Source organism: Parasteatoda tepidariorum, chromosome 5 (assembly GCF_043381705.1).
Source record: "Parasteatoda tepidariorum isolate YZ-2023 chromosome 5, CAS_Ptep_4.0, whole genome shotgun sequence".
Taxonomy (NCBI): domain Eukaryota; kingdom Metazoa; phylum Arthropoda; class Arachnida; order Araneae; family Theridiidae; genus Parasteatoda; species Parasteatoda tepidariorum.
The window spans coordinates 16,382,220-16,395,960 of record NC_092208.1 but is presented as its reverse complement, the minus strand read 5'-3'; the positions used below and the strand labels follow the sequence as shown (position 1 = coordinate 16,395,960).

The window sequence follows — 13,741 nt, the reverse complement described above, 5'->3', positions numbered from 1 at the left end:
ATAAGGGGCCGTTCAAAAAGTACGTACATCACGAAAGGGGGGGAGGGGATTTACTATTTTGTACGGTTTTGTACGATGGGGAGGGGGGGAGGTATTATTCAAAGTACGTACATTATAACCATACACCAAATTTAAATTTGACTTTTTCCTACACACGTATTATACATATGTTTGTTCTTGTATTTTTTTTTCACACAGCGACCACTTGTTAGAATGAGTAAATCAGTTCTCAATAACTAGTACTTTTGGTTAGCCTCCGAAACCATGAAAACGAAGATGATGCAGAGTGGATGGAAGATGATCTCGTTGATGAAGATAATCTAAATTTTTCATCAGTCGCAGACAAGAGTAACGCTGAATTGGTGTCTCTCGAGAAGCATTTGGAATGTCCTTGGGAAAATACTGCAGATGAATCTTATTGATTGTAGGAAATTATTATGTTGATCAGATAAGATTGTTTTATTTATTGATTCAAAGATAAAGTTGGGTGTTATTATTTAAATAATTTAAATGAATAAATTATCTAATATATATAATTCTCTTACGGGGCTCCCAAGTTTTGGCTGTAAGTCTTTTCCACCGGTGGCAACGTTTGCTTTGTTTTGTTTACGTTACTATTTCTCTTACACGGCGACAAAAAAAGTCTCATTACAACTCCCCGAATGGCAACGCTAGAAAATCGACCAATGATTGCCGCTAAAAATGTCACGTGCCAAATCTAGCTGAGGTGGCTCAACATATAGCGCTTTTGAAAACGGAAAATGAAATAACTGAACAGAGAGCATCAGCTGCAGCAATCTCATACTATTAAGCTAGGCAGAAGTGAGTAGTCTTTGTCGATAGATCTCGATTTTAGTATTTTGTCGAAAGCGCTTTTTTTCACGAATTTATGTATTACGAATTTATTTGACGATTTTTGATTAATATTACGAATTATACTATAGCACATTTCTAATAGGTTTAACGAATTACATGTCATTTATTTGAATTCAAATGTATTTTAATGACTTAGTATTTACTAAAAAGATGTAAATTTAAAAAAAAAAAAAGTTTTTATATGGATTTGAATGATTGTTTTGAATTCTTAGAGTTTTGCGCACTTGCAATGTATCAAAGTTAGTAGCGAGCGAAGCGAGTTTGGTTTGCTAAGCAAACCATATAAGATTGCGTAACAATTTTCGTGGGTTGGCGAGCGTGAGCGAGCAGGGGGCGCAGCCCACTAGCTTTAAAGGTAGGGTTCAGAATTGCGGATTTGTATGCGAATTTGTACATACATAAACATTCTGCGTCATTTATATAGATATTTTTCTTCGAAACAATAAATCGATCACTTTCAATTTCCTATTTCATGAATTAAACCCACATAATTTAAAAGTATTTAAAAAGTGAGACACCTTAAAATTCAAACAAGATTGGATAAAATAATACGATGAATATTTTACAATTATTAAAAATTAATTCTTCCTGGAAATTATTTTTTTAAATGACTTTTATAAATGAGAGCAAAAATTTTCCGATTCGCTAATCAAGTGTCCGAGATGTGTGCTGAAATATGTCCGTATTTTAACACTTTTAAAATCAAATTTGCTGAATTTAAAAGATCTGTTCATCCAGAGAAAGTAGGTTTTATTTTTGTCTGAATTTTTAACTTCATGAATACCACAGTACCTGAATATAGCGACGGACTCTAAAGGGAAAAAAAAAATACACGATTATTTTTTCAGGATTCTTTACTAAGAAGGGAGAAAGTATTTATATAACGTTGATTGTTTAACTTAGGAAAAAAAATTGTATCTTATTTTCATCTGAAGAAAGGAAAAACTAATACTGCTTACAAATTAAAAAAAATTTTATCTGTCATATTTTTTATCCCGTGAACTCAATTTATATTTTTAAATTTTTATTTCACAGATAAAAGTCTTATTTTCGAAAATTTAAGCAACTGAATAAAAGAAAAGGTAAGCGCCGTGGACATCTGACTCAAATTGTAAATGCTTCTACAACCCCTCAGAAATTTGATTGAAGATATTAAACCCCACCAAACTCTATCCTTCATCCTATAGAAACTGGACAATGGTCTGGCCTGTCCAGCCTGGCTGTCATTCATCATTTCCCGGAATGATGCACAAGTAGTCGCTAATTTGAACAGATATTACTATTTCTAAGAAAATTAGCTTAAAACACGAGTTTTATTTACCTAATTTCCTACAATGGAACGAAATAAAATGATTTTAAGAAAGTGGGGAAAAAAATAATACGCCTAGTTTTCGTTTTGTCACATCACACTTAGAAATCAAGAATTAGTTAATTTTAGAACACCATCAATACAATATAAATTGACACTTTGTAGATATAAATGCTGAAAAAAATAAAATAGAGATTGTCACAAATTAATTAACTTATATTTTGTAAAAAAAAAGGGTCAAGCTTCCGCTGTTTACCCTATGTTTGAAGAAAAAAACATACTGTTTACTCATTACGACTAACAATACGTTAGGCTGATAACTTTAAGACTAAATTAATTATGCTTTATCATCAGTGTTATACAGGGGTTGGACAAAATAATAGTAACATTTCCGTACTAATTCATTTCTCTTCATATTTCTCAAGAATTACTTAGAGAATTATTTTGAAATTTTAAAAGAGTGTTCAGATCATGCTTAATTATGAAATAAAACAATTTTATAAGATTAATTAAAACAATTTCTGTATTTTTACATCAAAAAGTAATGTACAAAATAATGAATATAACTTATAAGTTTCGAGTAGATACTGTCTCAGATAATTATTCAGATATTATGTTCATGTCCTTAAAATTTTATCTTAAAATATATTGAAATAATTTTTCATAAAACTTTTAAAGAAAACACATAAAAAGTCAGTAGTTTACTAAGAAAAAAAAAACAATAATGCCATCAAATGAACTTCTACTTTTCATCTGTTTCCTTTAAAAGAAATTTTAATAAATTCCTGTAATACCTTATAAGATAAAATTTATTCAAAATAAGCATAATATCAAGAAAATTAACTGGAATTAATCAATTTCATTCTTATAAATTAGACTCATTACTTCATGTGTTACTTTTTCTTGTGAAATAGAGAGATTTTTTTTAGATGTTTTAATATTGTTTTATTTTGCTAGTTTTCAATTTTAGCATTAATTCTCTTATTCTGCTGTAATGGACTTGAAGTTAGTCGGATGTTTTCCTTTATAAAGGCTAATAACACGTGACCGAATGTTGTTTGAAATAATCTATGTAAACAACACATAAAATTATTTGGCAAAATTGAATATTTCGACAAATTAACTCCTGCTTAAATTTTGAAAAGATTTTAACTAAAAATGTATTTTTGTTTGCCATTTCAGCAGAAAAAATATAGTTATAGCGTATGAAATATAACTAAAAGTAAAAATTTTTTGAAAATGTAAGTACTTTTCAAAATTCAAAAGTAATCCTTTTAAAACACAATTGATAATATATGCAATAGTTACATTCAAACTTAAGTTTTCGACTATCTCATCGCTTCGTACTATGAAAATTGTCCTCAATATTATTTTAATAATTGTTATTTAGTTGACTTTCTAAAGCCATTAAAGGTGTTCCTCGTAATGTTGGTACCAAGAGTGTCACTTGTTCATCTGTACATGTAAACATCATAGCATGAATAGTAAAAACATTATTATTCCTGGAATAGTTATGGAAATTTTTAATTTAATAAATGTTGGCATTTTCATTTAAAAATTATCATACATTTCTTAATAATTTTAAAAAAGATAGTAAGAATGCAAAAAATGTTACATAAAATCGATTTTAAATATGGTATGAGGACGTTGTATTATTGTTATCGTTGCATTAATAATGAATCAAGAATTTATAATTATCACTTATTTCTTTATTGCCTTAAAATATTGTCAGACAGAAAGGCGTACAATAATATCGATTTTAAATATGATATGAGGACGTTGTATTATTGTTATCGTTGCATTAACAATGAATCGTGAATTTATAATTATCACTGATTTCTTTATTGCCTTAAAAATATTGTCAGAGACAATAATACATACAATAATATCGATTTTAAATATGGTATAAGAACTTGATGGAAGTTGCATGGATAAGAACTTGCATCGAATTTTCAGGCGGCCACAGTAAAACTTTTTATACAACAAATGGTAAGAATTTTATATTTTATATAGTTAATGTAGTCAACCTGTTAGTAAGTTAGTCATAATAAAACATTTTTGTTTTAAAAATTCGAAGCTTTCCCAAAGAAAAAAAAAGTTTTTTTTTCTTCATGTAAATACAATTTTAAAAATAAAACATTTTTAAATATTTAAAAATTCAATTTAATAAGTATCATCAGCTGGGATAAGACTACTGATCTCGAAGTCATGACTTAGATGTCTTAACCCCTCGGCCATACATTAGCATGTGCTTTTTTTACCCGAATCAAAATTCTTGATGGTTCAATCAAAAGAGTTTGATTTCTTACGATGATTTCAGATCGATTCTTGATGGTGCAACAACATATGATGGTCATCATCATCTGACATTTTTCATCAAATATTCATAAGTTTAGATTTCCAGGAAATATTCAATCATTCACTGGTGGAAATACTGTTATTAAAGGCTGTTTTAATGCTATGATTGATTTACATCAAGAGATGTTTGATTTTCATGAATCAACCAAATTTCTACGCCATTTGATGGAAGATATTTCACAGATATAATCGTCTCCCAATAGTTTATGTTTGGTACTGTGGGACCAATAATATCCAGCATTCCATGGTGAAAGATCATGTTTTACTGATTTGATAGTCAACTGATAACGTATGGGTGGAATTTTCAGTCAAACAATGTCCACCGCTTAATGACACTGTTAGAATTTTCATTCTAAAAGTATGGTAAAATAACTGGCAGCTGTCTGTCCATCCGATTAACCGTACGGTTTATGATAAAGAATATTTTTTACTTTTATGGTTTTGTAACCAGTTACAAATAGTATGGTTATAAAACCATAATTACAAAACTGTACGGTTTTTTAACAATTTAAATCTAACATTTTTCTAAAACGTTAAAAAAAAAAACTAGACACAGGAGCTCGACTTTTCGTAAGGTAATGGGCATTGGAGAGTGCCGAACACTGGACATTCTTCGTGCGCTGAAGGGAGTGGAGGAAATATTGTGATGTCAATAATGGGTATCGAACCCCAGTTCTGCCGGCCATCAAATTGACAGATTAGCCCACTCGGCTATGATAAATACGTAGTTTCCAAGAATTAAGTGGCTTTATTAGATGGTCTTAGTTGGTGCTATAAAATTCTGATTGTTTAACCGTATTAGGTGAAAGCTGTTAATAAACTGTTTTTCTCACGCTTAACAGTTTGATTATTATTTTATTTATGATTATTTGACTCTTTTGATGGAATATGGTAAAATAACCATTAAATAAATTGTTATTTAACAATTTTTTTCGAGAAATTTCTAAGAGTGTATTGTAACTAAAGAAATTTCCAAGAAACTGTGATGGAAATTCTCGTTGGTAATGCAGAGGCAGAAATTGCCTTTTTTATGTTGGCCCATGATATATCAGTCTAAATTCCTACAATGTAACAATAGTTATTCATGATTATTCTAGCATTTGATTTCCAATGTAGGAAATTTTTAATATTTTAACATAAATAAGCCATCAAGAGTGTTGTTAATCATATCTCTATATAACATAAAATCATAACGGTCTAACACCGTTTTCCATTGTTGTCGGCGCATTTTTATTGGCCCGAAAATCACGTGGTAGGATCCAGTTTTCCCCCATTCATTTCCATAATGTTTAGGTTGTCATCAGCATAAATTTAACAAAAGTCGTAAAGGTATTGTTTTCCTTCAAATATTTGTGTATCCCTAATTTGAAGTTATTTTCCAGTACTGCTATTATTAGCGAAAATTTTAAATTATGGTTGTGAGCTCATCAAATTTGTTTGAACAATATAATGCTATAAGAATATAAATGTTATTTTAAAAAATGGTAACTAGAAAAATCACCTCTGTTCTCCAAGAGATCTAAATGATAATAGTACTAATAGATATTAATATTTGGAAGTGAGAAGTAGAGGCGCAAGCGCGTAAGTAAACAGAATTCCTTTTAGTTCATAGATGTTAAGTGAATAATTTTAACTTTAGTAGAAAAACTGTTCCAAGAAAAAGCAATTATTGCGAAGCAATCATCGGAGTAGGTGAGCGGAAGCGAACAGGGGGCTTAGTCCCCTAGTGTTAGATAATTTTGAAGTAGTTCGAATTCATTAAAAAGGTAACGTGTTGGTTACCGTTAAAAAATAAAATGGCTTTTTAGGAAACCACTTGATGGTTGCAATCATGATTATATTGAACTGAACTGTGGCGTAACTACCACTACGAAAATTAAACATCAATTCACTAGTATATAAGACATGCTAACTTGATTCAATCACGAGGCACCTTTTGATAGATGAAGGTTGGCATTGTCGATAACTCCGCCCCCACATTGGTGACCCGGACGTGATGCGAACACGCCCCTATCTTGACAGTAACGCCCACTTCGATCTGGTAACGCCTACTTCGATGGATGGTCCACATTGAACAGTTGACTTGCTACTTGTGACTGCGACATTATCCACCTCCTCACGCTGTTGCTGCTCAGTCTCGTCTCGATCACACTCAACGTCAGCCTGCATGCACTCGACTGCTAAATGCAACACAGGAGCGACTATGACCGTGAAGTTAATACACCTCTCACATTCAGCACTAAAAAAAACCTGTGACCTTAATCCAGCACTCCCGGTCTTTCACAAGTACAGAAACTAGTGGTATCCGTTCATCGAATTCTATCCCTGATAAAATTCTGGTGGGGCAGTATTGTGGCGTAACTACCACTACGAAAATTAAACATCAATAAGACATGCTAACTTGAGGTACCTTTTGATACATGAAGGTTGGCATTGCCCCCCCGCCACAGGACTATCAATAGAAAACCATTAAAAGTTTTGTAATTTTATTAATAAATGAGCTAACACTCCAAAGCGTTATATTATAATCCATGAGAGGCTGTAAGTTTTTAACCCAAGCCTATATTTTAAACAAAGCTTCATATCGTTTTTATAGAAGTTTTACATAAATGTATTTCACTACCAGGTAAATATTAGATATTTCTTTAGACAAAATTATTGTCTATAACATTTCTTTTGACTTTGCTGAAACGAATTTAATAAATGTTTTAACTCTCTTAGGACATAACACTCCCATACAGGGTCATTCCAATCTTATGGGTAGAAGTTTCATTCTATTTCTAAAGTGAGGAATAAAAAATAATAACTATTATTATTTTTGAAATCGTCTGCTTTTCACCAAAAATGCAATATTAATAGTCTAAATAAGGGATCTGAAAAAAATTGATTAACTTGTGTTAACTATTAATTCTATTACGAAACGTACTTTCTCTGAATAAATCTTTTTTTTTCTCCAACGGATTTGAATTTTCGGCCATCAAAATATAGAGGAGTAAACTGTATTCTTGAAAATATGTTACCGAAAGCTGCAACGAGATAGTTCTTGACCCTGTGGCAGAATTTTTTCGAGCTATCTGCTACTAAACTCTCTAGCAATAATATCTTTCTGCAAGACACTTTTAATAATAATAAACAGATATGTTACTAATTTAAAATAACAAATACGCTGTTCTTAAAAAAAAAAACTATATTTTTGAACATGTAATAATTTTTTATTCTAATATTATGGGTGATATTTTCGCATTTTGTTGGGAGGAGGGAAACACACATCTTAATTTTTACTTCTAATTTTATAAACAATCATCACAATAAAAAAAAATTATTAAATATCATGAAAACCATCATAAACTGCCAAAAAAAGAAGAAAAAAGAAAGAAGATCGATGACGAAATCACGTGAATCGAACTCCTCAAGCGAGTATTTCGTTTCGAGATTTAGTTGTTGCAATAAATGATATCGTATAAAAAATATCGGGTTTAAAAACTATGGAGAAATCAATAGCAATAACTGCCAAAAACTCGATAGAATTAGAATTGAAAATAAATACTGAGATGCACGATTCGAATTTTCCATATTGTTTGAAATTTGTCGGAAAAACTGCCGAAAATACCATCGAAACATAACATTGATTTACGATACTATCGGTGTAAATTGAACGCATCAAAAAATTATTATCTAAATTGCATGATTCAAATATTACGTGTAAATTTCTGAATCTTTCTGCAAGAACTCTGTAAAGTTCTGCGACAATGTCGCCACGTCGTTGTGATTCTGCCACTGGGGCTCTTAAGAGTTTTGATCCCTTATTGCTAATTTCTCTTTCTGTTTCCCCGCACCTCAAAAATGTTTTTAAAATATTCGAAAATTTTTTGTATATACTTATAGGTTTAGTTTGAACATTAATCGATAAAAACAATAATTTTGATAATATTTTTTATTTAATAAGGGTCGAAAAATATTAAATTATAGTGTATAGCATTTTTCAAACCATTTGAAATGACAAAAATGCAAAATTTGTGCGAAATTGGATGAATATGTCCTGAGTTATAAAATTTTTAATCTGCCGTAATTTTAAATTTATTACTGAGAAACTGCTTTACTTAATTCGGTAAATTTTGTATTTTTGTCATCTTAAATTACATGGTTTAAAATGATAGAAATATTTGTATACCTTAAAAGTTTGACCCTTATTAACAAAACCTTATAAACAAAATAATAAAAAAAAAATTAAAAATTATTTTTTATCTTGAGCGAAATTCAACGTGTCATACAGTACAGAAATTTATTTATTCACTTAAAAACGATTCCTTTGCTATTGCAAAATGGCCAGAATTAACATTTAGAGACCCAAACTTTCGACAGCTCTCCTGACTAAACTATCGAGGCCATATTTTTCCTTTCCTAAATGAACTTCCCATCCTAAGTTTTAACAGTCAAAAGTTAAAATACACCAAAAAAGGTATGTTTCTTAGAGAGAAAGTACGTTTTTGCGTCTGATTTTTTAGCTTAATTGATAATTAGTACTGATTAATTGCATGATTGAATTTATTCTAATGAGCCTTTCCAAATGATACTTAATTAATAGAATACTATCATTGGAACCTTAAATATTCAGGGTGCTATCTTTTTCATTTTGCTCACTGTAAACTCACGAAAAATCATTAAATAAATGAGTAGTTAATGAATGAAGTTAGAAAAAAAATTATTTTAACTGTCAAAAAACATGAGATTCAATACAATATCATCTCTGAAAATTTGTGATGGTAAGTAAAAAGTATATAAATATATATTTATATTTTGTAAAAAGAGGGTCAAGCTTCCCCTGTCTACGCTGAAAAAGCATAATACACAATACGGCTCAAAATAAGAAAAATGCTTATGTAATTATGTATTATCTTCAATTTTATACGGTGGTTGGACTGAATAATGGAAACACTTCTATACAAAAAAAATTTTTTTTTCAATTTTCTCAAGAAATAATTCGAGAAATATTTTAAAATTTTTAAAACTGTTTAGATCATGTGATTTCTCATACATATCAATAAAGTTTAAAACTTTTAAAAGTTTCAGGGATCGACAATGAATTAGGAACAAAAAGAAAAATTTTCTTTGTTCCTAAAAATTTTTTTGTTCCTAATTTTTTTTTGTTCCTATTTTTTTAAACATACTATGTCGAAAATACAGCGAAAATCTTCGAACTTAAATAAATTATTTTTGTTATTAAATGCAATAAATACACACAATTTCGTAAAATTAGCTTAAATACTCAAGGAGGTATGAACATTGTTTTAAACTAAATATTTTGCCTTGCGGTTTTTTACAATAACTTCAGATATATTCAATAAAATTAAAAAATCATTTTTCGAATTTTTTTTAATGAATAATAAAAATATTATTTAAAAATTTGGAAATCATCCATTAAAAATTCTCAAGATATAAATATTTAAAGTAGTCGTCTCATACTGTGCTTCCGCAAAAAAACATTTAAATAAAAATGATTTCATAATTTTTTCATATTTTTTCTAATCCCAGTTGGTAAAATGAAGAACGTCCTATTTGAACATCTTGGAAATGTCAAAAAATTTTAGAAGTTTTCAAAGTAGTTTTCTTACTTTTTCTTAAATGTTCTAAATGATATTCAACAAATCTTATTTCGTAATATATAACAAATTTCGTATTATATAAAATTTTTAATAAATCTTGTTTAATTGCTAAAAAAATATAATTTGTGGAAAACCCCTTTCCACTCCAAAAACTTCCTTTCAAATTTTCCAAAACTACGTAGAAAATTACCAAAAGCTTTTTACATTTTTAAGATATTCAAATCGGACTTTTTTTTATAAGTAACGAAAAACAATTTAAAATAAAATTATGATTAAATTTTTTTTTATGTTTCTCGTACATGCGCAGCATAAAATGATCACTTTAAACACTAATGTCTTGCGCAATTTTTAATTTTTTTTTATCAAATTTTTAAACGACATTTTCAGCATTATTAAAAAAAATGTTCCATTTCATTCAATAAATTTGAAGTTATAGCTAGAAAACTCAAAGAGCAAAATGAGTAGTATTAAAAAAATACCCATGTCTCCATGATTATTTAAGTTAGATTTACGAAATTTTGTGCATTATTGCATATACAGTCAAACCCCGCTACCTTCAAAGGACAGAAGTTTCAGTTCACTATAACCGGGAGTTCACTATATCCGTTACTCAGGCAATTTAACTAATGGTTCCCAAACTCCTCCCTTTTATTACACATTATTCAATTAAATGAATGAAAAATATTATGTAGTAGCTAAAAATGTGTTATTTTTTATTATTCTTCGTTTTGCGTACAAAAAAAATTATTAATAATCTTCAGCTGATGAGCAATCCTCAACATCAGAAATGGAAACACTTCCTGACTCTCAGATAATTTTTCCTGAATTTCTGTTATTCCGCTTTTTAAACCTGTCTAAACCTGCCATTCGAGCATATAAAAGTAATCGCACGAAATCGCTTCGCAAATTCGTCGACATTTATCCAGATACTGGAAAATTGCGACCTCTTCGAAAGCTGAACCACTTCCGTAATGTTTCTTCAACACCATTGTGATCTGCGTTTCTCAACTTTTTTCTGCCATCTAAATTGTTTTCATGCGCAGAAATTGTTAATTGCACATTTTTCAATATGTTACGAAATGTAGATTTGGATAGTTTATATCCCCTGCAAATATCAGCTTGATTACATCCATTTTCAATTTTTCTGATTATGCCCATTTTATCACCAACGGAGAACGTTTTACGTTTACTGCTCGCCATAGTTAAATTTGAGTCACTTGCTTGCAAGTTTCTTTTTAACAGAAATGGGAGCAAAAGGGTGTTGAAATGAGGGCCTTATAAACACAGATTAGTGTCCAACTCTTTGACCAATAATGAATAATTGCTCATTCCTGCATTTATTTTTTTATGATGATCCATTATTTATTATTTTATTCGTTCCTTCATTAAAGCTCTGAAACAAAAGTACAAACTTAAATTTCTGTTTTGCATTCCACACTTTCCTCTTAATTCATTCTATTTCTTAAATAAAAACTATTCAAACAAGTCAGTCAAATATTAACCACTCAAATTTTATCCTGGCAAATTTCATGGACTAACTTGCGCGCAAATAATTTGAGTATTTAATATAATAGTGGATATTAATAATGATTTTTATCTAGATTGGAAACATCCAAACTAATTAGCATTTAATAAATCTTTAAAAATAATAATCTATAGCAAAAGATACTCGGTTTTTTAGAAAGATTAGCCTTGTTAATTTAGATTCTTTTTTTTTTTTGTTGCTCTGTTAGCTTTGAAGAACTGACTTGATTCAATAAATCATAGCTTATTTCAAACCTGAGAATCAACACGATACTTCTTATCCAACATCAAAATATTCACACTAGTTCCAGAAGAATATTTCCTAGAAGAATTCATTCATCTTATGAAGAACTGTGAACTTTTCTAAACAACGCAACATCTTTATACGTTTTAGGACTTCAAGAACTTACTTAACTCAAAGAACTTGATCTGAAATTAAACCTAAAAGGATTTTGTAAAAAATGGAGGCATATTTTCCAACTAAACTTAGAATTGCGGCTCTACCCGATACCAAAACCATAGAAATTCAAAAAATCAACAACACAACCATTATCTCGGGTAAGGATGGCGAACTTATAAAACTATTGTCACATGCGCTAAATTTCGAATATGAGATTTTTGTTCCCTCAGACAATTCGTACGGTTCCAAGGATGCATTCGGAAACTGGACAGGAATGATTGGAATGCTCGTAAGGAAGGAAGTGGACATGGCATTCAGCTATATAATTATTACCGAAGAGAGGTCATCTGTTGTAGATTTCAGCGTACCTTACTACAATCTTGAAAAAACGTTTCTGATGAATCACGCTTCTTTCTTGCCAAAAACAGCAGCGTTCACGTATCCTTTCAGCAGACTCACATGAATTTTATTCTTTGCCGTTCTCCTCATTGTGACAGTACTATTTCGAGCTTTTATTTCGCCAAAAGATTCCATTATTTCGGTTTTCTTCAATTTGTGGGGATCTTCCTTCGGACAAGGGATAAGCTACAATCCTCGTTCAATGCTCAGGCGGATACCACTTGGAATTTGGCTCATTTATTCATATCTTCTGATTCTGGGTTACAGCTCAATCCTGTTATCATTTTTGACATCCCCAATCAAAATGAAACAAATAAAAGATTTCAAAAATCTCTACACCGAAGTCAGAAAAGGGAAAATGCTGTGTCTAGCAGCGGGAATCACGGATGAAGCAAATTATTTGTCTCAAAGCATTGTACCTCATTTCAAAGGATTAGGGGAATACATTAAAAAGAATAAATGGTACTACACCTTTAAGTTGAATCATGTTCCGGAACAAGTAGCAATACTTGGGGCACCCACTTTTTTCCGCTTTTTTGTGGGCCCCCCTGAAAGGTACTTTTATTCAAAAGATGTTTTTGGTCACTTTCCGATCAGTGTTGCAATCAGGAAAGATTTTTGCTGCAAAGAGCACTTCAATAAAATCCTGCTCCGAATTTTAAGTGGTGGTATATACGACAAAATAGTAGACCATCATGATTTCAAATTCGAATTAATGAGAACTATGAACAGTAACTATTCTCAGAGTGAATTAGTCCACCCTTTAGGATTATCAGATTTAAATGGACTGTTTATTATTCTTGGGATTAGCTGGGCAGTAGCTATTTTTACTTTGATGATGGAAATCACCTACAGCCGATGTTTACGCGCACAATCTCGCCAAACCTAAACATCTTGTGTATTGATCACGCAGAACTAAAGTAATGCACAGATAATCTACATATACTAGGAGGTTCCGCCCCCTGCTCGCTAACGTTCGCCAACCCCCGAGAATTGCTACGCAATCCTATGTGGTTCACGCCGTGAACCATGGCTCGCTGCGCTCGCTCGCCAATGAACACAATGACCTAGCACAAAGACATAGTATATTATCATCAAAGACATAGTATTTTATCATCAAAGACATAGCCTCATTTCATTGACCAATCATTCTACCAATGTTCTTATTGGCTTTTAAAAAAGTATATTAGCTATTTAGATTGTACATGGTGAAAAAATCAAAACATTAGCTAAATAAGAAACATATTAGCAAAATAAATTATCAAATATTGC

The 13,741-nt window shown here is 30.5% G+C and overlaps 1 protein-coding gene across 1 annotated transcript; it reads left to right on the top strand.

Moving 5' to 3' along the window:
• Positions 1 to 2,919: 2,919 nt before the first annotated feature.
• LOC122269848 (probable glutamate receptor) lies at positions 2,920 to 12,533 on the top strand. Its single transcript, XM_043044831.1, has 3 exons — positions 2,920 to 2,940; positions 4,590 to 4,634; positions 12,138 to 12,533. Exons 1-3 carry the CDS (start codon positions 2,920 to 2,922, stop codon positions 12,531 to 12,533), a joined length of 462 nt encoding a protein of 153 aa, XP_042900765.1.
• Positions 12,534 to 13,741: the final 1,208 nt, after the last annotated feature.

Bases quoted from the DNA above. Each gene is read 5' to 3' on its own strand.
- LOC122269848 (XM_043044831.1), top strand. From the start codon at position 2,920: ATGAACTTCTACTTTTCATCT. The intron at 2,941-4,589 runs GTTTCCTTTAAA...TTAGATTTCCAG, and splicing joins TGAACTTCTACTTTTCATCT to GAAATATTCAATCATTCACT. The intron at 4,635-12,137 runs GTTTTAATGCTA...TAAAAAATGGAG, and splicing joins AAATACTGTTATTAAAGGCT to GCATATTTTCCAACTAAACT.